The sequence below is a fragment of the Oncorhynchus mykiss genome, chromosome 19, assembly GCF_057628025.1.
Source record: "Oncorhynchus mykiss isolate SJ-2025 chromosome 19, ASM5762802v1, whole genome shotgun sequence".
NCBI lineage: Eukaryota > Metazoa > Chordata > Actinopteri > Salmoniformes > Salmonidae > Oncorhynchus > Oncorhynchus mykiss.
In genome coordinates, this window is record NC_143040.1 from 1,706,224 (window position 1) to 1,732,500 (window position 26,277).

The 26,277-nt window shown below is 44.0% G+C and overlaps 2 protein-coding genes and 1 long non-coding RNA gene across 5 annotated transcripts in view; all 3 read right to left on the bottom strand.

Moving 5' to 3' along the window:
* Window positions 1–2,523: 2,523 nt before the first annotated feature.
* On the bottom strand, window positions 2,524–7,453 carry LOC118936866 (uncharacterized). 2 transcript variants are annotated; one of them, XM_090209845.1, is made up of 4 exons: window positions 7,263–7,453; window positions 6,829–6,897; window positions 3,215–3,270; window positions 2,524–3,115 (listed from the first exon to the last, which is right to left on the bottom strand). In XM_090209845.1, exons 2-4 carry the CDS (start codon window positions 6,869–6,871, stop codon window positions 2,618–2,620), a joined length of 597 nt encoding a protein of 198 aa, XP_090065971.1. In that variant the 5' UTR covers window positions 6,872–6,897; window positions 7,263–7,453; the 3' UTR covers window positions 2,524–2,617. The 2 variants fall into 2 exon arrangements, with proteins under 2 accessions (XP_090065971.1, XP_090065972.1); XM_090209846.1 differs by lacking the exon at window positions 3,215–3,270 and having other exon boundaries at window positions 2,524–2,814; window positions 7,263–7,393.
* Window positions 7,454–12,632: 5,179 nt separating this feature from the next.
* On the bottom strand, window positions 12,633–13,547 carry LOC118936865 (uncharacterized). Its single transcript, XR_016488720.1, has 2 exons — window positions 13,300–13,547; window positions 12,633–13,128 (listed from the first exon to the last, which is right to left on the bottom strand). It is a non-coding gene; the product is annotated as an uncharacterized LOC118936865 (long non-coding RNA).
* Window positions 13,548–13,696: 149 nt separating this feature from the next.
* Window positions 13,697–26,277, bottom strand: part of LOC110514629 (maternal embryonic leucine zipper kinase) — a 28,513-nt gene continuing 15,932 nt past the window's right edge. For both annotated transcript variants that reach the window (XM_090209801.1, XM_090209800.1), the window contains exons 11-19: window positions 26,019–26,105; window positions 24,871–25,005; window positions 24,354–24,440; window positions 23,974–24,268; window positions 21,100–21,205; window positions 19,208–19,370; window positions 17,863–17,966; window positions 15,697–15,784; window positions 13,697–14,458 (exon numbers count right to left, since the gene is read on the bottom strand). In XM_090209801.1, coding sequence (XP_090065927.1) covers window positions 14,369–14,458; window positions 15,697–15,784; window positions 17,863–17,966; window positions 19,208–19,370; window positions 21,100–21,205; window positions 23,974–24,268; window positions 24,354–24,440; window positions 24,871–25,005; window positions 26,019–26,105 — 1,155 coding nt within the window. In that variant the 3' untranslated portion in view covers window positions 13,697–14,368. The remainder of the gene's footprint in view (window positions 14,459–15,696; window positions 15,785–17,862; window positions 17,967–19,207; window positions 19,371–21,099; window positions 21,206–23,973; window positions 24,269–24,353; window positions 24,441–24,870; window positions 25,006–26,018; window positions 26,106–26,277) is intronic.

Here is a 26,277-nt window from a genome sequence, read left to right on the forward strand (position 1 = left end):
GTCCTGGTGTCTCCATTTAAACTGATCCTTATTGAGTCCTGGTGTCTCCATTTAACCCGATCCTTAATGAGTCCTGGTGTCTCCATTTAAACTGATCCTTATTGAGTCCTGGTGTCTCCATTTAACCTGATCCTTAATGAGTCCTGGTGTCAACACCATTTAACCTGATCCTTAATGAGTCCTGGTGTCAACACCATTTAACCTGATCCTTAATGAGTCCTGGTGTCAACACCATTTAACCTGATCCTTAATGAGTCCTGGTGTCTCCATTTAACCTGATCCTTAATGAGTCCTGGTGTCAACACCATTTAACCTGATCCTTAATGAGTCCTGGTGTCAACACCATTTAACCCGATCCTTAATGAGTCCTGGTGTCTCCATTTAAACTGATCCTTATTGAGTCCTGGTGTCTCCATTTAACCTGATCCTTAATGAGTCCTGGTGTCAACACCATTTAACCTGATCCTTAATGAGTCCTGGTGTCAACACCATTTAACCTGATCCTTAATGAGTCCTGGTGTCAACACCATTTAACCTGATCCTTAATGAGTCCTGGTGTCAACACCATTTAACCTGATCCTTAATGAGTCCTGGTGTCAACACCATTTAACCTGATCCTTAATGAGTCCTGGTGTCAACACCATTTAACCTGATCCTTAATGAGTCCTGGTGTCAACACCATTTAACCTGATCCTTAATGAGTCCTGGTGTCAACACCATTTAACCTGATCTCCACACAATGCGCCATAATCAGTGGTGTAAAGTCCTTCAGTATTTAGGGGTTATCCTAACTTTACTATTTATATTTTCAACAACTTTTCCTTCACTACATTCCTAAAGTAAATAATGTACTTTTTTACTCCATATATTTTCCCTGACACCCAAATGTACTAAATGTTACATTTAGAATGTTTAGCAGGACAGGAAAACGGTCCAATTCACACACTTATCTGGTTTGATTAATAAGGATTTTAAAATTATTTTTTTACTTTTATTTTTGATACTTAAGTATATTTTTAAAAAAAACAAATACTTTTACTCAAGTAGTATTTTACTGGGTGACATTCAACTTGAATAATTTTCTATTTAGGCATCTTTTACTTTTACTCAAATATGCCAAGTGGTACTTTCCATCACAACATCCCATAATGACAAAGCAAAAACAGGTTTAGACATTTTTGTAAATTTATAAAATATACAAAAATTAAATATCACATTTACATAAGTATCCTTTACTCAGTATGTTGTTGAAGCACCTCTGGCAGCGATTACAGCCTTGAGTCTTGGGTATGACGCTACAAGCTTGGCACACCTGTATTTGGGGAGTTTCTCCCATATCTTCTCTGCAGATCCTCTCAGGCTCTGTCAGGTTGGATGGGAAGCGTCGCTGCACAGCTATTTTCAGGGCTCTACAGAGATGTTCGATCGGGTTCAGGGCTGGGCCTCTTCTGGACATTCAGAGACTTGTACCGAAGCCACTCCTGCGTTGTCTTGGCTGTGTGCTTTTGGGTCGTTGTCCTGTTGGAAGGTGAACCGTCACCCCCAGTCTGAGGTCCTGAGTGTTCTGGAGCAGGTTTTCATCAAGGACCTCTCTGTACTTTGCTCTATTTGAGTGTGTGTCCCCCCCTGGATCTGCATGGTAGGGGTGGAACCAGCCATGACTAAGCATTTCTTGATCTACGAAATAAGAACTCTGCATTGTCTGTAATGCAGTTAAGCTCCCAGCGACACATTGAGTGTGTGGTCGACTAGCTTCATTATTGCAATGATTAAAAATCAATATTAAATAAAAAGTTGGTTGTTTGAAGAAATGACAAAGTCTCTCAGTATGAATGCCGTATACTGAGGACTGAAGGAAATGCAGCTCAATATCAGGAAGGTGTTCCTAATGTTTTTACACTCAGTGTATATCATTCATTTAAAAGTTGTTTTTTTTAACTAAACAATTTAGAAATCACAGATTTCCCCTTTAAACAAAAAGGTGCAGAGTTAACAAAACATAATCTGATTTTAGGATTAGGCAGCGTTTACACAGGTAGCCCAAGTCTCATATCCCCCCCCCCCCCCCCCCACCCACTAATTGGTCTTTTGACCAATCACATCAGATCTTTTTCCAGAGCTGATATGATTGGTCAAAAGTCTGCCTGTGTAAAATGCTGCTTTTAGTCTCTTAATTGGCCGGTTCTGGAAGCTGTTTTGTGTCTTTGGAGGTTCTTGAGTAGGAAAACAGACCATCAAACAAACTACACAATGACACAAATCTCTCGCTCGCTCTGCAGAGGGGCACAAACAGAGAAAATTGGATGGTGGGGGGGGGGGAGAATGAGGAGAGAGAGAGTAGTCTAAGTAGCCATTGTGTATTCTAGTATTTCTGTGTCTCAGTCAGCTCACAGCAAAAAAAAAACACACAACAATAAAACATCTCAGTTTCCAGATGTAAACGTTACAATCCAAAAAAACAGTTTCAAACACATTCACTTTATTAAATGATGGGGACTAAAGTTCACCAAACAGACTAAAGGATACAAAGGAAGGGAGTTTATTATTTAACAAATAAAAACACTGATCAACTGTATTTCAGACTTAACACGATGCCCTCGGCCTCGCTGTGAAGCCTTTACGACCCAACACTGATCCCAGATTTGTCCGAGTCTCGGAGCTGCAGTTTCAGTTGGTCGTAGAACGTTTGGTCACGAGCAGTGGCACCGGTGGCCATTTTGGGTTCGTTCACGTCGGCCATTTTGGGTCCGTTCACGTCAGCCATTTTGGGTCCGTTCACGTCAGCCATTTTGTGTGGAGTCATGATGGCGAGCACTGCCAGAGCACAGAGCACCAACACTAGGTGAACCATATAGATAACTACACGGAGACAGGACACTAGCACAGACAGAGACAAGGTGGCGATACAGCAGGGCCCGGCAAGCAGGAGCAGGACGGTGTAATACAGGGAGGAGGAGATGAGGGTCAGAGAGGAGAAGAGGAGTTTAACCATCACAGAGACCAGCCAGGAGTAGACAGAGAGAGGGGAGAAGAGGAGTTCAACCATCACAGAGACCAGCCAGGAGTAGACCGAGAGAGGGGAGAAGAGGAGCCTGGAAATGGCCAGAGGAAGAGCCTGGAAAATGGACAGAACGATAAGTTACTTCTCTCCCCCAAACACGATCGGGCAGCGTCATGATTTTTTTTCCTCCCCCCCAGTACATTATAGACTGACCTGATCACAAACACTTCCTTGTTGGTTGACGTCAGACCTGTGGGCATTCTGAAGCCCTGAGGGGAGGAGAGAGGTGAAGGGTTAACATTTACACAACAGAGTAGTGGGGGGGGGCACAAGTTCAATAGTGCTCGTCGTGTGGAAACATCAGCTGTTGAGGCCCCAGCTAACAATCGTTGGTAGAAAGAACCCGTTTGTGATGTCACCCGGAATGTTCCCTTGGATGTTCGAGCGTCTAGTTCTCCCTCCCTAACAATCGTTGGTAGAAAGAACCCGTTTGTGATGTCACCCGGAACCGTTCCCTTGGATGTTCGAGCGTCTAGTTCTCCCTCCCTAACAATCGTTGGTAGAAAGAACCCGTTTGTGATGTCACCCGGAACCGTTCCCTTGGATGTTCGAGCGTCTAGTTCTCCCTCCCCCCTCCCTCCCAAACATCTGCGGTTGCCGTACGGTATTTAAGGCTATGCGGCCTTCCGCATTAGTCAAAGCGTTTGTACGTCTTGAGCGTCGAGGAGCGATCGTACGTATCCAATGAACTGGTCTGCACAGCACACACCCGTAGTCATAGTAACCAATGAACTGGTCTGCACAGCACACACCCGTAGTGATAGTAACCAATGAACTGGTCTGCACAGCACACACCCGTAGTGATAGTAACCAATGAACCGGTCTGCACAGCACACACCCGTAGTGATAGTAACCAATGAACCGGTCTGCACAGCACACACCCGTAGTCATAGTAACCAACGAACTGGTCTGCACAGCACACACCCGTAGTGATCGCCAGCCAGCTAATTACGAGTAACTAGCTAAACGAAAATACATTACTTTTTTTATATTCAACCTTTATTCAAAATAGGCAAGTCAAGCCCCCCTCCCCTCCCCCCAGCTAAATTAGCCTACATTTTAGCCTATTGTGTGTGTATTTCACACTATGTCGAGGTAACAAAATCAGAGTATAACGCTTGTATGGATGTCAACTGCCAATACATGTTCATTGTCATCAATCAACTGCATCACAGTTAAAAAAAAAACTCCTGACTATCGCCACCGATTACTGTATGCTAGCTATGCTACCAGCTTACACGGACAGGAGTTAGCATTTAGCAGTCGCTTCTTCTAAACCTAAAAGCTTTTACAACCTATTGAGCATGTTTTGGCGTAAAAAGTTAGGAGAATATTCCCTTAAAAACGCTGGAATCCTTCATTAATTCATTCATTAATTCCATCATTAATGTCAAACAGAACTTACCCAGAACGCGGTTACCATGGGAATGCTGAGAGAATGTTCCGGTGTCCAGTTTCACCTTAGCCAGAACGTTGTTACCATGGGGAATGTTGCGAGATTGTTCCGGTGTCCAGTTTTATCTGAGGGTTAACAATTCCCATGGTAACCACGTTCTGGGTAAGGTGAAACTGGACACCGGAACATTCTCATGGTAACCGCGTTCTGGGTAAGGTGAAACTGGACACCGGAACATTCTCATGGTAACCGCGTTCTGGGTAAGGTGAAACTAGACACCTGAACATTCTCCCGACATTCCCCATGAAACATGTGTTGGTTGTGGCTGAGAGAGCTGATTAGTATGTCCTGTGTTGGTTGTGGCTGAGAGAGCTGATTAGTATGTCCTGTGTTGGTTGTGGCTGAGAGAGAGAGCTGATTAGTATGTCCTGTGTTGGTTGTGGCTGAGAGAGCTGATTAGTATGTCCTGTGTTGGTTGTGGCTGAGAGAGCTGATTAGTATGTCCTGTGTTGGTTGTGGCTGAGAGAGAGAGCTGATTAGCATGTCCTGTGTTGGTTGTGGCTGAGAGAGAGAGCTGATTAGCATGTCCTGTGTTGGTTGTGGCTGAGAGAGAGCTGATTAGCATGTCCTGTGTTGGTTGTGGCTGAGAGAGAGAGCTGATTAGCATGTCCTGTGTTGGTTGCTACTGAGAGAGCTGATTAGCATGTCCTGTGTTGGTTGTGGCTGAGAGAGAGAGCTGATTAGCATGTCCTGTGTTGGTTGTGGCTGAGAGAGAGAGAGCTGATTAGCATGTCCTGTGTTGGTTGTGGCTGAGAGAGAGAGAGCTGATTAGCATGTCCTGTGTTGGTTGTGGCTGAGAGAGAGAGAGCTGATTAGCATGTCCTGTGTTGGTTGTGGCTGAGAGAGAGAGAGCTGATTAGCATGTCCTGTGTTGGTTGTGGCTGAGAGAGAGAGAGCTGATTAGCATGTCCTGTGTTGGTTGTGGCTGAGAGAGAGAGCTGATTAGCATGTCCTGTGTTGGTTGTTGCTGAGAGAGAGAGCTGATTAGCATGTCCTGTGATGGTTGTTGCTGAGAGAGCTGATTAGCATGTCCTGTGTTGGTTGTGGCTGAGAGAGAGCTGATTAGCATGTCCTGTGTTGGTTGTGGCTGAGAGAGCTGATTAGCATGTCCTGTGTTGGTTGTGGCTGAGAGAGAGAGCTGATTAGCATGTCCTGTGTTGGTTGTTGCTGAGAGAGCTGATTAGCATGTCCTGTGTTGGTTGTTGCTGAGAGAGCTGATTAGCATGTCCTGTGTTGGTTGTGGCTGAGAGAGAGAGCTGATTAGCATGTCCTGTGTTGGTTGTTGCTGAGAGAGAGAGCTGATTAGCATGTCCTGTGATGGTTGTTGCTGAGAGAGCTGATTAGCATGTCCTGTGTTGGTTGTGGCTGAGAGAGAGAGAGCTGATTAGCATGTCCTGTGTTGGTTGTTGCTGAGAGAGAGCTGATTAGCATGTCCTGTGTTGGTTGTGGCTGAGAGAGAGAGAGCTGATTAGCATGTCCTGTGTTGGTTGTTGCTGAGAGAGAGCTGATTAGCATGTCCTGTGTTGGTTGTTGCTGAGAGAGCTGATTAGCATGTCCTGTGTTGGTGGTGGCTGAGAGAGAGAGCTGATTAGCATGTCCTGTGTTGGTTGTTGCTGAGAGAGAGCTGATTAGCATGTCCTGTGTTGGTTGTTGCTGAGAGAGCTGATTAGCATGTCCTGTGTGTCAATAGGACGCAGTGTGTTTTTGATTATTGACATATACCCGTAGTATTTACTGTCTATACACACACACTAAGACCTGGGCGGACCATCCCCTGTATTTTGGTTAGCGCACCAGGTGGTGCTAAGTTAAGTAAGTACTGGGTAGGCAGGTAAGCTAGGAGAGGGTAGGTTAGGTGAGTACTGGGTAGGCAGGAGAGGGTATGTTAGGTGAGTACTGGGTAGGCAGGTAAGGTAGGAGAGGGTAGGTTAGGTAAGTACTGGGTAGGCAGGTAAGGAAGGAGAAGGTAGGTTAGGTAAGTACTGGGTAGGCAGATAAGGTAGAAGAGGGTAGGTTAGGTAAGTACTGGGTAGGCAGGTAAGGTAGAAGAGGGTAGGTTAGGTAAGTACTGGGTAGGCAGGTAAGGTAGGAGAGGGTAGGTTAGGTGAGTATTGGGTAGGCAGGTAAGGTAGGAGAGGGTAGGTCAGGTAAGTACTGGGTAGGAGAGGGTAGGTTAGGTAAGTACTGGGTACATTCCTATGTAAACATGACTTAAGGGAACCATCTCTAAAGGTGTGGGAACATTTGTTGTTAGCTGGGGACATTGTATTTTTTTGGACCAGAGTCCTATGGGTCCTGTTGTTTTACTCACAGACATACAGCAGGACGAGAGCCACGACCAGTACAATCTTCATCTTGTTTCAAACTCCCGCTCTAACCTCTGGAAGAAAACATATTTTTAAGTTTTAATTTTATGTCGTTCTTGTTTAACTGTTCTGTACTCCCCATCTATTTTAAAATGTGTCACAGCTAACGGAGATCCTAATGAACTAAAAAAAACACACACAAGAGGTTCAACTACCCCCTTAGTTTCTGTCGCCTTGGGCTTAAACGTGGTGTTTACTTTGTAAATACACAATACACCAGGCCTGGGCACTTTTGCCCCAGCTAACACAACTGACTCCAATAATCACCTGATCTTCAGTTTAGAATGGTTTAATTAATTAATCAGCTGTGTTTGCTGGGGGGGGGGTGGGGACACCCAGGCCTGCGCTACATCATATGAAGAAGTGAATAGTTGCTCACCGTTTGTCCGAATGGAGAGTCTGTCTGAATGAAGAGGGCCACCTGTTTTCATTAGATTAAACTATAGCTGGTAAATACACAGGCTTTTTCCCCCATCAGTTGACAATTCAAGTCTGTCCTCCTCTCAAACACTGCCTGACCCAGGTGAAAGCTATGCCGTCTAATGAGCATCTTTCAACATGCTGGTTTTCACCAGTAAAGAGCCTGGATTGGTTGATTGGTCTTCTTTGTAGGATGGGCAAGACATGTGACTGAGTACTAACGCCACATAGAGGTGGATAGAGGGCTACATGCTGGACAGGAGAGTAGAGAGAAAGACTAGCCCATAGAGGTGGGTAGAGGGCTAGACAGGAGAGTAGAGAGAAAGACTAGCCCATAGAGGTGGATAGAGAGCTGGACAGGAGAGTAGAGAGAAAGACTAGCCCATAGAGGTGGATAGAGGGCTACATGCTGAACAGGAGAATATAGAGAAAGACTAGCCCATAGAGGTGAGTAGAGGGCTAGACAGGAGAGTAGAGAGAAAGACTAGCCCATAGAGGTGGGTAGAGGGCGGACAGGAGAGTAGAGAGAAAGACTGGCCCATAGAGGTGGGTAGAGGGCTACATGCTGGACAGGAGAGTAGAGAGAGACTAGCCCATAGAGGTGGATGGAGGACTGGACAGGAGAGTAGAGAGAAAGACTAGCCCATAGAGGTGGGTAGAGGACTGGACAGGAGAGTAGAGAGAAAGACTAGCCCATAGAGGTGGATAGAGGACTGGACAGGAGAGTAGAGAGAAAGACTAGCCCATAGAGGTGGGTAGAGGACTGGACAGGAGAGTAGAGAGAAAGACTAGCCCATAGAGGTGGATAGAGAGCTACATGCTGGACAGGAGAGTAGAGAGAGACTAGCCCATAGAGGTGGATGGAGGACTGGACAGGAGAGTAGAGAGAAAGACTAGCCCATAGAGGTGGGTAGAGGACTGGACAGGAGAGTAGAGAGCAAGACTAGCCCATAGAGGTGGGTAGAGGGACTGGACAGGAGAGTAGAGAGAAAGACCAGCCCATAGAGGTGGATAGAGGACTGGACAGGAGAGTAGAGAGAAAGACCAGCCCATAGAGGTGGATAGAGGACTGGACAGGAGAGTAGAGAGAAAGACTAGCCCATAGAGGTGGATAGAGGGCTACATGCTGGACAGGAGAATATAAAGACCAGCCCATAGAGGTGGGTAGAGGACCCTTCTTTGCAGCTGTGCCATAATGTCTTCTGTGACAGCAGGTATGTATATACTCTGCCCTTCTCCCCCTGATGTGTGACCCCATAGATTTCACTGCCTGGATATAAGAGTAATGGACTGGTGTCAGGAACATCGTGGAATCAGAATTAGGCTCATTGTGTAAAGAGAGACAGAGGGAGAAGAGAGGAGTGGAGATTCATCTCTTATGTTTAGGCAGGTGACAGGTAGCGTCTGTTCCTGCTGGTGCCCCCTGCCCCTGGAGCGTACACACACACACACACACACACACACACACCTCTAACCCCCCCCCCCCCCCCCCCCCCAACCAGCGGGAGTCATTATCACAGCTGGGGGGGAGGGGGGGGGGGGGGCAGTCACCACCCCACCCTAAATGACCATCTCACCCTTCCATTAAGGTTCTCACCCCCTGCTGTGAGACCAAGGAGATCTCAGAACAAACAACTGGGAGGTGTTCATTAGAGCACACCGTAGATAAACGTTTCGCAACAGAAGCAAAAAGATGTTTAGGAACAAAAACAAGAGTTTCTATTGGACAAATTCAGGAAGTTCCCTCCCCTTTAGGGTCCTAGTGAATACACCTCTGGTCACCTTTATAGACTATAGCCACCCTTATTATAGAGGATGGCTATATATATATATATATATATATACACAGTGAGTCCCATCTAGTGTAATATATATCTACACAGTGAGTCCCATCTAGTGTAATATATATCTACCCAGTGAGTCCCATCTAGTTTAATATATATCTACACAGTGAGTCCTATCTAGTGTAATATGTTTTACAGTGAGTCCCATCTAGTGTAATATATATCTACACAGTGAGTCCCATCTAGTGTAATATATATCTACACAGTGAGTCCCATCTAGTGTAATATATATCTACACAGTGAGTCCCATCTAGTTTAATATGTTTTACACAGTGAGTCCCATCTAGTTTAATATGTTTTACAGTGAGTCCTATCTAGTGTAATATATATCTACACAGTGAGTCCCATCTAGTGTAATATATATCTACACAGTGAGTCCCATCTAGTTTAATATGTTTTACACAGTGAGTCCCATCTAGTTTAATATGTTTTACACAGTGAGTCCCATCTAGTGTAATATGTTTTACAGTGAGTCCCATCTAGTGTAATATATATCTACACAGTGAGTCCCATCTAGTGTAATATGTTTTACACAGTGAGTCCCATCTAGTGTAATATATATCTCCACAGTGAGGCCCATCTAGTTTAATATGTTTTACACAGTGAGTCCCATCTAGTGTAATATGTTTTACACAGTGAGTCCCATCTAGTGTAATATATATCTACACAGTGAGTCCCATCTAGTTTAATATGTTTTACACAGTGAGTCCCATCTAGTGTAATATGTTTTACACAGTGAGTCCTATCTAGTGTAATATATATCTACACAGTGAGGCCCATCTAGTGTAATATGTTTTACAGTGAGTCCCATCTAGTGTAATATATATCTACACAGTGAGTCCCATCTAGTGTAATATGTTTTACAGTGAGTCCCATCTAGTGTAATATATATCTACACAGTGAGTCCCATCTAGTGTAATATATATCTACACAGTGAGTCCCATCTAGTTTAATATGTTTTACACAGTGAGTCCCATCTAGTTTAATATGTTTTACACAGTGAGTCCCATCTAGTTTAATATGTTTTACACAGTGAGTCCCATCTAGTGTAATATATATCTACACAGTGAGTCCCATCTAGTGTAATATATATCTACACAGTGAGGCCCATCTAGTTTAATATGTTTTACACAGTGAGGCCCATCTAGTGTAATATGTTTTACACAGTGAGTCCTATCTAGTGTAATATGTTTTACACAGTGAGGCCCATCTAGTTTAATATATATCTACACAGTGAGGCCCATCTAGTTTAATATGTTTTACACAGTGAGTCCTATCTAGTGTAATATGTTTTACACAGTGAGTCCTATCTAGTGTAATATGTTTTACACAGTGAGGCCCATCTAGTTTAATATATATCTACACAGTGAGGCCCATCTAGTGTAATATATATCTACACAGTGAGTCCCATCTAGTGTAATATGTTTTACACAGTGAGGCCCATCTAGTGTAATATGTTTTACACAGTGAGGCCCATCTAGTGTAATATGTTTTATACAGTGAGTCCTATCTAGTGTAATATATATCTATCTACACAGTGAGTCCCATCTAGTGTAATATGTTTTACACAGTGAGGCCCATCTAGTGTAATAGATATCTACACAGTGAGTCCTATCTAGTGTAATATGTTTTACACAGTGAGGCCCATCTAGTGTAATAGATATCTACACAGTGAGTCCTATCTAGTGTAATATGTTTTACACAGTGAGTCCTATCTAGTGTAATATATATCTACACAGTGAGGCCCATCTAGTGTAATATGTTTTACAGTGAGTCCCATCTAGTGTAATATATATCTACACAGTGAGTCCCATCTAGTTTAATATATATCTACACAGTGAGGCCCATCTAGTGTAATATATATCTACACAGTGTGTCCCATCTAGTGTTATATGTTTTACACAGTGAGTCCCATCTAGTTTAATATGTTTTACACAGTGAGTCCCATCTAGTGTAATATATATCTACACAGTGAGTCCTATCTAGTGTAATATGTTTTACAGTGAGTCCCATCTAGTGTAATATATATCTACACAGTGAGTCCCATCTAGTGTAATATATATCTACACAGTGAGTCCCATCTAGTTTAATATGTTTTACACAGTGAGTCCCATCTAGTTTAATATGTTTTACAGTGAGTCCTATCTAGTGTAATATATATCTACATAGTGAGGCCCATCTAGTGTAATATGTTTTACAGTGAGTCCCATCTAGTGTAATATATATCTACACAGTGAGTCCCATCTAGTTTAATATGTTTTACACAGTGAGGCCCATCTAGTGTAATATGTTTTACACAGTGAGTCCCATCTAGTGTAATATATATCTACACAGTGAGTCCCATCTAGTTTAATATGTTTTACAGAGTGAGTCCCATCTAGTGTAATATGTTTTACACAGTGAGTCCTATCTAGTTTAATATATATCTACACAGTGAGTCCCATCTAGTGTAATATGTTTTACACAGTGAGTCCCATCTAGTTTAATATGTTTTACACAGTGAGTCCCATCTAGTGTAATATGTTTTACACAGTGAGTCCTATCTAGTGTAATATGTTTTACACAGTGAGGCCCATCTAGTGTAATATGTTTTACACAGTGAGGCCCATCTAGTGTAATATGTTTTACACAGTGAGGCCCATCTAGTGTAATATGTTTTATACAGTGAGTCCTATCTAGTGTAATATATATCTATCTACACAGTGAGTCCCATCTAGTGTAATATGTTTTACACAGTGAGGCCCATCTAGTGTAATAGATATCTACACAGTGAGTCCTATCTAGTGTAATATGTTTTACACAGTGAGTCCCATCTAGTTTAATATGTTTTACACAGTGAGTCCCATCTAGTGTAATATATATCTACACAGTGAGTCCTATCTAGTGTAATATATATCTATCTACACAGTGAGTCCCATCTAGTGTAATATGTTTTACACAGTGAGGCCCATCTAGTGTAATAGATATCTACACAGTGAGTCCTATCTAGTGTAATATGTTTTACACAGTGAGGCCCATCTAGTGTAATATGTTTTACACAGTGAGTCCCATCTAGTTTAATATGTTTTACAGTGAGTCCCATCTAGTGTAATATATATCTACACAGTGAGTCCCATCTAGTGTAATATGTTTTACAGTGAGTCCCATCTAGTGTAATATATATCTACACAGTGAGTCCCATCTAGTGTAATATGTTTTACACAGTGAGTCCCATCTAGTGTAATATATATCTACACAGTGAGGCCCATCTAGTTTAATATGTTTTACACAGTGAGTCCCATCTAGTGTAATATGTTTTACACAGTGAGTCCTATCTAGTGTAATATATATCTACACAGTGAGTCCTATCTAGTGTAATATCTATCTACACAGTGAGTCCTATCTAGTGTAATACTTCTACAATGATAGCAATCTGTATTGTCCATTTCAGAGCTGGAACCTCCGGGAGGGGTTTCTCTCCGGGAAAAGTCAACGTGAACACAAACTCTCTACAAACTCCATTTATTTTGATCCTTTACAATTATTAACAATAAATCTTACGCAGACAGACAGATCATCTGACAAAAAAAATAGAGTTAAAACAACAACCTCTCCTACAAACGTAAAAGACATGATAGATAAACAAGTAAATATGGATCCCATTACTGGTATATGTACAAACTAACAAACGTTGTATTAACGCTTTCAGTAAAACTGTTAATCTGTAAAGAATTAACGCTTTCAGTAAACTGTTAATCTGTAAAGAATTAACGCTTTCAGTAAAACTGTTATTCTGTAAAGAATTAACGCTTTCAGTAAAACTGTTATTCTGTAAAGAATTAACGGTTTCAGTAAACTGTTATTCTGTAAAGAATTAATGCTTTCAGTAAACTGTTATTCTGTAAAGAATTAATGCTTTCAGTAAAACTGTTATTCTGTAAAGAATCAACGCTTTTAAACTGTTATTCTGTGACGCTAAAAGGCTCTATGATATCGTAACACCTCGAAACTCCTTCCTGCTACTGAATCAGTGGGGGGGGAGGGAATAAAACGTGACACCTCGAAACTCCTTCCTGCTACTGAATCAGTGGGGGGGGAGGGAATAAAAGGCAACACCTCGAAACTCCTTCCTGCTACTGAATCAGTGGGGGGGGAGGGAATAAAAGGCAACACCTCGAAACTCCTTCCTGCTACTGAATCAGTGGGGGGGAGGGAATAAAACGTGACACCTCGAAACTCCTTCCTGCTACTGAATCAGTGGGGGGGAGGGAATCAAACGCGACACCTCAAAACTCCTTCCTGCTACTGAATCAGTGGGGGGGAGGGAATCAAACGCGACACCTCAAAACTCCTTCCTGCTACTGAATCAGTGGGGGGGAGGGAATCAAACGCGACACCTCAAAACTCCTTCCTGCTACTGAATCAGTGGGGGGGAGGGAATCAAACGCGACACCTCAAAACTCCTTCCTGCTACTGAATCAGTGGGGGGGAGGGAATAAAACGTGACACCTCAAAACTCCTTCCTGCTACTGAATCAGTGGGGGGGAGGGAATAAAACGTGACACACTTAAAGGAAACATGTTTAAGGAGGAAAGGAATGTCACCTGTAAAAGAGAGGAAGTGGTCATCTTATAAAACACGACACTGATCTCAGGTCAGTTTTCATGTAGATCCCCCTACTAGTTAACTAGTGTAGTATAAGTTAAGGTTGAGGAAATGGAGACTGTTCCTGGATCTGTGCTTCTGTCGACAGGCACTAGATCAGAAGGTGTCCAAACTCATTCCATGGAGGGCAGTCATCTGCTGGTTTTAGTTTTTAATATGTGTCAGTATGAAGTCCTAGACAACCAGGTGAGGTCCTAGACAACCAGGTGAGGGGGAGGTCCTAGACAACCAGGTGAGGGGGAGGTCCTAGACAACCAGGTGAGGGGGAGGTCCTAGACAACCAGGGGAGGTCCTAGACAACCAGGGGAGGTCCTAGACAACCAGGTGAGGTCCTAGACAACCAGGTGAGGTCCTAGACAACCAGGTGAGGGGGAGGTCCTAGACAACCAGGTGAGGGGGAGGTCCTAGACAACCAGGTGAGGTCCTAGACAACCAGGTGAGGGGAGGTCCTAGACAACCAGGTGAGTGGAGGAGTGAACCTGCAGACACTCTGCCCTACATGGAATTAGTTAAGACACTGGCTTTAGGTGCTGGAACGTGGACAGGATGTGACATCATCGACAGGAAGTAGTGACGTCTAGATGCTGGACGTAGAGAGAATGTCCTCCACCAGGTGTTTGTAAACCCAGGAGTCTCCCTTCAGCCGCTGTCTCCTCACACACACCACCTACAACACACAGCATCAATCAACAATAACCAACACAAACAATCAATAATGTGATCCCTGCTGGGTGTCAGTAATCAATAACGTGATCCCTACTGGGTGTCGGTAATCAATAACGTGATCCCTGCTGGGTGTCGGTAATCAATAATGTGATCCCTGCTGGGTGTCAGTAATCAATAATGTGATCCCTGCTGGGTGTCAGTAATCAATAACGTGATCTCTACTGGTGTCAGTAATCAATAATGTGATCTCTGCTGGGTGTTAGTAATCAATAACGTGATCCCTGCTGGGTGTTAGTAATCAATAATGTGATCTCTACTGGTGTCAGTAATCAATAACGTGATCCCTGCTGGGTGTCAGTAATCAATAATGTGATCCCTGCTGGGTGTCAGTAATCAATAACGTGATCTCTACTGGTGTCAGTAATCAATAACGTGATCCCTGCTGGGTGTCAGTAATCAATAATGTGATCCCTGCTGGGTGTCAGTAATCAATAACGTGATCTCTACTGGTGTCAGTAATCAATAACGTGATCCCTGCAGGGTGTCAGTAATGAATAACGTGATCCCTGCTGGGTGTCAGTAATCAATAACGTGATCTCTACTGGTGTCAGTAATCAATAACGTGATCCCTGCTGGGTGTCAGTAATCAATAACGTGATCTCTACTGGTGTCAGTAATCAATAACGTGATCCCTGCTGGGTGTTAGTAATCAATAACGTGATCCCTGCTGGGTGTCAGTAATCAATAACGTGATCCCTGCTGGGTGTCAGTAATCAATAACGTGATCCCTGCTGGGTGTCAGTAATCAATAACGTGATCTCTACTGGGTGTCAGTAATCAATAACGTGATCCCTGCCGGGTGTCAGTAATCAATAATGTGATCCCTACATCTCCTCACTCCACCACCTACAACACACATCAGTAATCAATAACGTGATCCCTGCCGGGTGTCAGTAATCAATAACCTACAACACACATCAATAATCAATAGGGTGGTCTACTGTGGCAGCAAGATGCTGGTCACTAACCATCAATAACCCGATCAGTAGTAATCACTATGTACCTCAGTAACCATCAATAACCTGATCAGTAGTAATCACTATGCACCTCAGTAACCATCAATAACCTGATCAGTAGTAATCACTATGTACCTCAGTAACCATCAATAACCCGATCAGTAGTAATCACTATGTACCTCAGTAACCATCAATAACCCGATCAGTAGTAATCAATATGTACCTCAGGTCTGTGCAGCAGACACACCTCCAGCTCAAATGCCATGGTCACCTTCCCAAAGTCTCCCTGGGTGCGACACTTCAGAGTATAGCTGGGGAGGAGAGGACAGTCTGTTTAACGGGAACATCCCTCTATCTGTAGTCTGTTTAACGGGAACATCCCTCTATCTGTAGTCTGTTTAACGGGAACATCCCTCTATCTGTAGTCTGTTTAACGGGAACATCCCTCTATCTGTAGTCTGTTTAACGGGAACATCCCTCTATCTGTAGTCTGTTTAACGGGAACATCCCTCTATCTGTAGTCTGTTTAACGGGAACATCCCTCTATCTGTAGTCTGTTTAACGGGAACATCCCTCTATCTGTAGTCTGTTTAACGGGAACATCCCTCTATCTGTAGTCTGTTTAACGGGAACATCCCTCTATCTGTAGTCTGTTTAACGGGAACATCCCTCTATCTGTAGTCTGTTTAACGGGAACATCCCTCTATCTGTAGTCTGTTTAACGGGAACATCCCTCTATCTGTAGTCTGTTTAACGGGAACATCCCACTATCTGTAGTCTGTTTAACGGGAACATCCCTCTATCTGTAGTCTGTTTAACGGGGACATCCCTCTATCTGTAGTCTGTTTAACGGGGACATCCCTCTATCTGTAGTCTGTTTAACGGGAACATCCCACTATCTGTAGTCTGTTTAACGGGAACATCCCTCTATCTGTAGTCTGTTTAACGGGAACATCCCTCTATCTGTAGTCTGTTTAACGGGAACATCCCTCTATCTGTAGTCTGTTTAACGGGGACATCCCTCTATCTGTAGTCTGTTTAACGGGAACATCCCTCTATCTGTAGTCTGTTTAACGGGAACATCCCTCTATCTGTAGTCTGTTTAACGGGAACATCCCTCTATCTGTAGTCTGTTTAACGGGAACATCCCTCTATCTGTAGTCTGTTTAACGGGAACATCCCTCTATCTGTAGTCTGTTTAACGGGAACATCCCTCTATCTGTAGTCTGTTTAACGGGAACATCCCTCTATCTGTAGTCTGTTTAACGGGAACATCCCTCTATCTGTAGTCTGTTTAACGGGAACATCCCTCTATCTGTAGTCTGTTTAACGGGAACATCCCTCTATCTGTAGTCTGTTTAACGGGGAACATCCCTCTATCTGTAGTCTGTTTAACGGGGAACATCCCTCTATCTGTAGTCTGTTTAACGGGAACATCCCACTATCTGTAGTCTGTTTAACGGGGAACATCCCTCTATCTGTAGTCTATTTAACGGGAACATCCCTCTATCTGTAGTCTGTTTAACGGGAACATCCCTCTATCTGTAGTCTGTTTAACGGGGACATCCCTCTATCTGTAGTCTGTTTAACGGGAACATCCCACTATCTGTAGTCTGTTTAACGGGAACATCCCTCTATCTGTAGTCTGTTTAACGGGAACATCCCTCTATCTGTAGTCTGTTTAACGGGAACATCCCTCTATCTGTAGTCTGTATAACGGGAGAGAAAGATGGAGAGACTGAAGAAAAGTTGAGGGAGAGAAAGATGGAGAGACAGAAGAAAAGCTGAGGGAGAGAAAGATGGAGAGACTGAGAAGACAAGCTGAGGGAGAGAAAGATGGAGAGACTGAGAAGACAAGCTGAGGGAGAGAAAGATGGAGAGACTGAGAAGGAAAGATGGAGAGACTGGGAAGAAAAGCTGAGGGAGAGAAAGATGGAGAGACTGAGAAGACAAGCTGAGGGAGAGAAAGATGGAGAGACAGAAGAAAAGTTGAGGGAGAGAAAGATGGAGAGACTGAGAAGGAAAGATGGAGAGACTGGGAAGACAAGCTGAGGGAGAGAAAGATGGAGAGACTGGGAAGATGAGGAGGAAATGTTGACTCGGTGAAAGAGGTATCACTACAAACCCTGGTTCGATTCCAGGCTGTATCACAACCGGCTGTGATTGGGAGCAGTGCACAACAGGCCCAGAAACGTCCGGTGTTGGCCGTCATTGTAAATAAGAATTTGTTCTTAACTGACTTGCCTAGTTAAACAAAAGTTACATAATCTTCCTGAGGGAGGGGCCTGGCTTCCTGAGGGAGGGGCTTGGCTTCCTGAGGGAGGGGCCTGGCTGGCACTCCTTCTCCACTGTCTCAGATCAGTGCCTAAAAAGTGTGTGCGGGCCTCACCCTTTCTGTGCGAAGTCGACGTGTTTCTCCGGTAGAATGGAGAGGATCTGGTTCAACACCTGGTCTGGGTTGGTCTGACTGGTCAACGTTACATTATACTGGGCCTGGAGAGGAGAGGAGCGGAGAGAGTCAGTTTGAGTTTATGTAAGACTGAGTGATTGTACCTTGAACCTGTAGGGGGTGTCTATATATATGTACCTTGATCCTGTAGGGGGTGTCTATATTACCTTGATAATGTAGGGGGTGTCTATATATATATGTACTTTGGTCCTATAGGGGGTGTCTATATATATATACCTTGATCCTGTAGGGGGTGTCTATATATATATATATATGTACCTTGATCGTGTAGGGGGTGTCTATATATATATATATATATATATATATATATATATATATATATATATATATATATATATATGTACCTTGATCCTGTAGGGGGTGTCTATATATATATATATATACCTTGATCCTGTAGGGGGTGTCTATATGACCCTGTAGGGGGTGTCTATATGACCCTGTAGGGGGTGTCTATATGATCCTGTAGGGGGTGTCTATATGACCCTGTAGGGGGTGTCTATATGTAGATACCTGGATCCTATAGGGGGTGTCTATATGATCCTCTAGGGGGTGTCTATATATAGATACCTGGATCCTATAGGGGGTGTCTATATGACCCTGTAGGGGGTGTCTATATATAGGTACCTGTATCCTATAGGGGCTGTCTATATGATCCTGTAGGGGGTGTCTATATGACCCTGTAGGGGGTGTCTATATATAGGTACCTGTATCCTATAGGGGCTGTCTATATGATCCTGTAGGGGGTGTCTATATGACCCTGTAGGGGGTGTCTATATATAGGTACCTGTATCCTATAGGGGCTGTCTATATGATCATGTAGGGGGTGTCTATATGACCCTGTAGGGGGTGTCTATATCTAGGTACCTGTATCCTATAGGGGCTGTCTATATGATCCTATAGGGGCTGTCTATATGATCATGTAGGGGGTGTCTATATGACCCTGTAGGGGGTGTCTATATCTAGGTACCTGTATCCTATAGGGGCTGTCTATATGATCCTGTAGGGGGTGTCTATATGATCATGTAGGGGGTGTCTATATGACCCTGTAGGGGGTGTCTATATCTAGGTACCTGTATCCTATAGGGGCTGTCTATATGATCCTGTAGGGGGTGTCTATATGATCCTGTAGGGGGTGTCTATATATCGGTACCTTGATCCTATAGGGGGTGTCTATATGACCCTGTAGGGGGTGTCTATATATAGGTACCTTGATCCTATAGGGGGTGTCTATATGATCCTGTAGGGGGTGTCTATATATCGGTACCTTGATCCTGCGTGGTCTGTCCCGCAGCCCTCGTCTCTTACTGGGTGTGAGCAAGGTGATGACTTTATCCAGCCCTCTCTCCAGACTGCCGAAAACCTTCCCCCCCCTTCTCTTCTGGCTGCTGTCCCCCCGAGACGCCCCCGCCAGGTCTAACGACCGGGACCTAAGAGAAGGACGGACGGAGGGGGACAATGATCTCAAGACCAGTGGTTCTTTTTTTTAACAATTTTTCTCCCCAACTTCCTGATATCCAATTGGATGTTACGATCTTGCATTTTCGCTGCAACTCCCCCCTAACGGACTCGGGAGAGAGGTCGAAGTTCGAGAGTCAAGCGTCCTCCCGAAAACATCACCTGTCAAGCCTCTCTAATTCTTAACACACTGCTCGGTTAACCCTGACTCCTGACTCTACCACACAAAGAACCTCGGGATAGAATGGATACTTTCTGTTGTCGGTCTTCATCAAGTCATCATCAGTAACCTTCTCTCTGGGCTGAAGACCAGTATCTCCTCCTCTCTGGGCTGAAGACCAGTATCTCCTCCTCTCTGGGCTGAAGACCAGTATCTCCTTCTCTCTGGGCTGAAGACCAGTATCTCCTTCTCTCTGGGCTGAAGACCAGTATCTCCTTCTCTCTGGGCTGAAGACCAGTATCTCCTCCTCTCTGGGCTGAAGACCAGTATCTCCTCCTCTCTGGGCTGAAGACCAGTATCTCCTCCTCTCTGGGCTGAAGGCCAGTATCTCCTTCTCTCTGGGCTGAAGACCAGTATCTCCTTCTCTCTGGGCTGAAGACCAGTATCTCCTTCTCTCTGGGCTGAAGACCAGTATCTCCTTCTCTCTGGGCTGAAGACCAGTATCTCCTTCTCTCTGGGCTGAAGACCAGTATCTCCTTCTCTCTGGGCTGAAGACCAGTATCTCCTTCTCTCTGGGCTGAAGACCAGTATCTCCTCCTCTCTGGGCTGAAGACCAGTATCTCCTCCTCTCTGGGCTGAAGACCAGTATCTCCTTCTCTCTGGGCTGAAGACCAGTATCTCCTTCTCTCTGGGCTGAAGACCAGTATCTCCTTCTCTCTGGGCTGAAGACCAGTATCTCCTTCTCTCTGGGCTGAAGACCAGTATCTCCTTCTTTCTGGGCTGAAGACCAGTATCTCCTTCTCTCTGGGCTGAAGGCCAGCTCTCCTTCCTCCATCATACCTTCTCTCTGAACTGAAGACCAGTACCTCCTTCTACCTGGGCTGAAGACCAGCATCTCCATCATACCTTCTCTCTGGGCTGAAGGCCAGTATCTCCATCATACCTTCTCTCTGGGCTGAAGACCAGCATCTCCATCATACCTTCTATCTGGGCTGAAGGCCAGCTCTCCTTCCTCCATCATACCTTCTCTCTGGGCTGAAGGCCAGCATCTCCATCATACCTTCTCTATGGGCTGAAGGCCAGCATCTCCATCATACCTTCTATCTGGGCTGAAGGCCAGCATCTCCATCATACCTTCTCTCTGGGCTGAAGGCCAGCATCTCCATCATACCTTCTCTCTGGGCTGAAGGCCAGCATCTCCATCATACCTTCTCTCTGGGCTGAAGGCCAGCATCTCCATCATACCTTCTATCTGGGCTGAAGGCCAGTATCTCCATCATACCTTCTCTCTGGGCTGAAGGCCAGCATCTCCATCATACCTTCTCTCTGGGCTGAAGGCCAGCATCTCCATCATACCTTCTCTCTGGGCTGAAGGCCAGCATCTCCATCATACCTTCTCTCTGGGCTGAAGGCCAGCATCTCCATCATACCTTCTCTCTGGGCTGAAGGCCAGCATCTCCATCATACCTTCTCTCTGGGCTGAAGGCCAGCATCTCCATCATACCTTCTCTCTGGGCTGAAGGCCAGCATCTCCATCATACCTTCTCTCTGGGCTGAAGGCCAGCATCTCCATCTCTTCTTCCTCCTTTCCTTCCACTCTCTCCCTCGGTCTCTTCCTCGACGGGTCCTTACAAGTACTGCCTCCTCCTGCAACACACACACGCACACACACGCACGCACACACACACACACGGGAGAAGTGTGTAACACATGTCAGTACACACCACATGGGACAGAGAGCAGGGAAAGAGACAGCAACACCTGTCACAGTACACGCCCAGGGACACACACACACACAGACACACACAGTACACGCCCAGGGACACACACACACACACACACACAGAGTCCCTGGTGTGTTAGTCTGGACAGAGCTGTCAGCTGTAGCAGGAGGGGAGAGGTGGGTTATAAATTACACAGAGTGTGTGTGTGACATCCATATTATTAGTGAAAAACTGGTCATAGATATCTATATATCTACACCTATCTCTATCTCTCTATATCCATCTATCTATCTACACCAATATCTATATATCTACACCTATCTCTATCTATCTACACCTATCTCTATCTATCTATCTACACCTATCTCTCTATATCCATATATCTATCTACACCTATCTCTATCTCTCTATATCCATCTATCTATCTACACCTATCTCTATCTATCTACACCTATCTCTATCTATCTACACCTCTCTATCTATCTACACCAATATCTATCTATCTACACCTATCTCTATCTATCTACACCTATCTCTATATATCTACACCTATCTCTATATATCTACACCTATATCTATCTATCTACACCTATCTCTATATATTTACACCTATATATATCTACACCAATATCTATATATCTACACCTATCTCTATCTATCTACACCTATCTCTATCTATCTACACCTATCTCTACATATCTACACCTATCTCTATCTATCTACACCAATATCTATCTACACCAATATCTATCTATCTACACCTATCTCTATCTATCTACACCTATCTCTATCTATCTACACCTATCTCTATCTATCTACACCTATCTCTATCTATCTACACCTATCTCTATATATTTACACCTATATATATCTACACCAATATCTATCTATCTACACCTATCTCTATCTATCTACACCTATCTCTATCTATCTACACCTATCTCTATATATCTACACCTATCTCTATCTACCTACACCTATCTCTATATATTTACACCTATATATATCTACACCAATATCTATATATCTACACCTATCTCTATCTATCTACACCTATCTCTATATATTTACACCTATATATCTACACCTATATATCTACACCTATCTCTATCTCTCTATATCCACCTATCTCTATCTATCTACACCTATCTCTATCTATCTACACCTATCTCTATCTATCTACACCTATATATCTACACCTCTCTATCTCTCTATATCCATCTATCTCTATCTATCTACACCTATCTCTATCTATCTACATCCATCTACACCTATATCTATATATTTACACCTATATATATCTACACCTATATCTATATATCTCTATATTCATCTATCTACACCAATATCTATATATCTACACCTATCTCTCTCTCTCTATATCAATCTATATATATATATACACCTATATCTATCTACCTACCTATCTATCTATATCCATCTCTCTCTATATACACACCTATATCTATCCATCCATCTCATATATATATATATATATATATATATATATATACACACACCTATATCTATCCATCCATCCATCCATCTATCTATATATATATATACACACCTATATGTATCCATCTATCTATATATATATATACACACCTATATCTATCTATCTATATCTCCATATCTCTATACACACACACAGATATATATATATATATATATATATATATATATATATATATATATATATATATATATATATATATATATATATATATATATATATATATATATATATATATATATCTCTCTATATCTCTCTAGTCTGTATTATTTGTCAGAAGTAAAAGCCAGGATCCAGTGAAAGGCTGAGAGAGCAAGATACATTATAAACCAACCATCCTCATCATCTCTCTCATTGAAACGCAGAGGGCTAACAGCTAACAGCTAACAACATTAGCATTCCACTCATTCACAAATAACTGTTACGCCGTTAGCCACGCTAGTTAGCATTAGGCTAGCTATTATAAAACAAAAAAATGGGGCACACCGTTGGGTCGACAGTGATCATAATTACACAGAGAGAGAGATAAATCAGATGAATGTGAGCGTCTTCGGCAAAAAGCTGTTGAAATGACTATTACCAGAATACAATTTACTTGCAAATGTGCCACTTCTGATTCTGAGTGGTGGTGGTGGGGGGGGGGGGGGTATATCCCTTTCAGAAACATCACCGTATTGAGAGGTGACCGCTGGGATTAAAAGGCTGTGAGCCACAGAAACATCACCGTATTGAGAGGTGACCACTGGGATTAAAAGGCTGTGAGCCTCAGAAACACACCGTATTGAGAGGTGACCGCTGGGATTAAAAGGCTGTGAGCCACAGAAACATCACCGTATTGAGAGGTGACCGCTGGGATTAAAAGGCTGTGAGCCACAGAAACATCACCGTATTGAGAGGTGACCGCTGGGATTAAAAAGCTGTCTGCTAACTAGTGGTCTCTGATGTCGTTTAAGCATAGTTGTGGATTTAAAACATCCAATTGAGTTGTTGTTCTATTTAAAACAATGAAATCAAGTGTGATTTGGAGAGAAACCCCCCTCCCCTCCCAAAAGAGAAAAGACTGAATTTGGGAAAAACTCAAACGGAATCAGGATGTATGTTTCTGTGTATTGTCTGTGTGTGTGTGTGTGTGTGTGTGTGTCTGTGTGTGTGAGTGTGTCTGTGTGTGATCTTACCTTGGGGTGTGTCAAGCTTGTTGCCAACCTTGTTGGTGTTATTATGGGTTGGTGTAGTCAAGACCCTCTTATTGGACTGAGTTGCCTTCCTATTGGCTACTGGGGATCGGGGGGCGGGCAAAGCAAATATATCTGCATCCTTATTGGCCACGGCAACGTTCTCTTTGTTTTCATTGGTCCGTTCCCGGCATTGGTCCCGCCTCTCCTGGTGACGGTGCGCGTTTGGCTCCCTCTCCGGAGTGGGGGCGTGTTTAGTCTGATCCCGCCTCTTTTCAGCTGACGGACAGGTCGCTCTCTTTAGGAAGACCGAAACAAGAATGTTGATAACAAGAGAGACAGAGACAGAAACAGACAGAGAGAGAGAGAGATGACCCCCTGACCTCTTGCTGGGGTGTGAGTGGAACCCAGGGCAGGTCGTCGTCATAGCAACGGTCCTCAGCATCATCATCATCATCGAAGAGTAGCGTCTTCTTAGACAGGAGGGAGATCGAGAGAAGAGGGAGGAAGGGAGGGAGAGGAGGCAGATTGAGAGAAGAGGGAGGAAGAGAAAAGGAATAAATATGTTTATTCACTTTTCAAGGCAACGGAGGAGAGATGAAGGAGAGGGAGGGAGGGAGAGAGACGAGGGGGAGAGAGACGAGGGGGAGAGACGAGGGGGAGAGACGAGGGGGAGAGACGAGGGAGACAGAGAGACAGAGACAGAGACAGAGACAGAGACAGAGAGAGAGAGAGAGAGAGAGAGAGAGAGAGAGAGAGAGAGAGAGAGAGAGAGAGAGAGAGAGAGAGAGAGAGAGAGAGAGAGAGAGAGAGAGAGGGACAGAGAGAGAGAGAGAGAGGGAGAGAGAGAGAGAGAGGGACAGAGAGGGACAGAGAAGAGAGGTAGCAGTAGATTCTGACCTGTACTCCCAGGCGTTGAGGTGAACAGGACATGACATCACAGACAGGAAGTTGAGGCCTGATCCGGACAGGTTTCCCTCTCTGTTTCTTAGAGAGCAGCAACAGGTAGGTGGCAGTGGTCTGGTCGTACTTCCACTGTACACACACACACACACACACACACACACACACACACAGTGTGAATATATAGAAAAATAAATCAATTTTTTTTGGTTACTACATGATTCCATATGTGTTATTTCATAGTGTTGATGTCTTCACGATTATGTAGAAAATAGTAGAAATAAAGAAAAAACCTGGAAAGAGTAGGTGTTATTTTGGCTGGTCGTGTGTGTGTGTGTGTGTGTGTGTGTGTGTGTGTGTGTGTGTGTGTGTTATATCTCCATCTATCTATAGAAAACATATATCTACACACACACAGACGTCTGATGAATGAATGTATAAACTAAACTGTCAGTGTTCATTCAAATCGGCGGTGTTATACTGCCATCTACTGGCGAAACCCGTCAACACCACACACACACACACACACACACACACACACACACGATGATATACACAGTGTCTCCACCTGTATTCTGCTTCTACATTGTTGGCACCAGTGGGGGAAAAAAAGATGTAATTTAAAAATATATACATCAATCTTTTTCTGCCGAGACGAGCTTTTAAAATGGATAGTCCCTCGTTGACTCAATGACTGGAAGTCTATGTTTATTTTTTTACATTTTATTTATCTGTTATTTCACCAGGTAAGTTGACTGAGAACAACGTTCTCATTTGCAGCAACGACCTGGGAAATAGTTACAGGGGAGAGGAGGAGGGGGATGAATGAGCCAATTGTAAACTGGGGATTATTAGGTGACCGTGATGGTTTGAGGGCCGGATTGGGAATTTAGCCAGGACACCGGGGTCAACACCCCTACTCTTACGATAAGTGCCATGGGATCTTTAATGACCTCAGAGACCCGTTTAACGTCCCATCTGAAAGACGGCACCCTACACAGGGCAACGTCCCCAATCACTGCCCTGGGGCATTGGGATATTTTTTTTAGACCAGAGGAAAGAGTGCCTCCTACTGGCCCTCCAACACCCCTTCCAGCAGCATCTGGTCTCACCAAAACTGATGAATAAAATACAGCCCCACACACCTCATTGACCAGCTGTAGGGTGCTCTGTCTGGAGATCTTCAGGCTGACGGACATCTCAGTGATGCAGTCCTCATCTATATAACCCAACTAGAGGAGAGAGAGCGAGAGGGGGGAGATGGGGGAGAGAGAGAGGGGGGAGAGAGAGGGGGGAGAGGTGGAGAGGGAGAGGTGGAGAGGGAGGAGAGAGAGGTGGGAGAGGGAGGAGAGAGAGAGGGAGGAGAGAGAGAGAGAGAGGGGGGGAGGGAGGAGAGAGAGAGGG

What these genes read in the sequence shown, in the direction of transcription:
- LOC118936866 (XM_090209845.1), bottom strand. Translation starts at nt 6,871, where the DNA reads ATGAAGATTGTACTGGTCGTGGCTCTCGTCCTGCTGTATGTCT. An exon ending in TCTCGTCCTGCTGTATGTCT is followed by an intron (nt 3,271 to 6,828) that starts GTGAGTAAAACA and finishes TCCTCCCCTCAG; the next exon opens with GGCTTCAGAATGCCCACAGG. An exon ending in AAGGAAGTGTTTGTGATCAG is followed by an intron (nt 3,116 to 3,214) that starts GTCAGTCTATAA and finishes TCCATTTTCCAG; the next exon opens with GCTCTTCCTCTGGCCATTTC.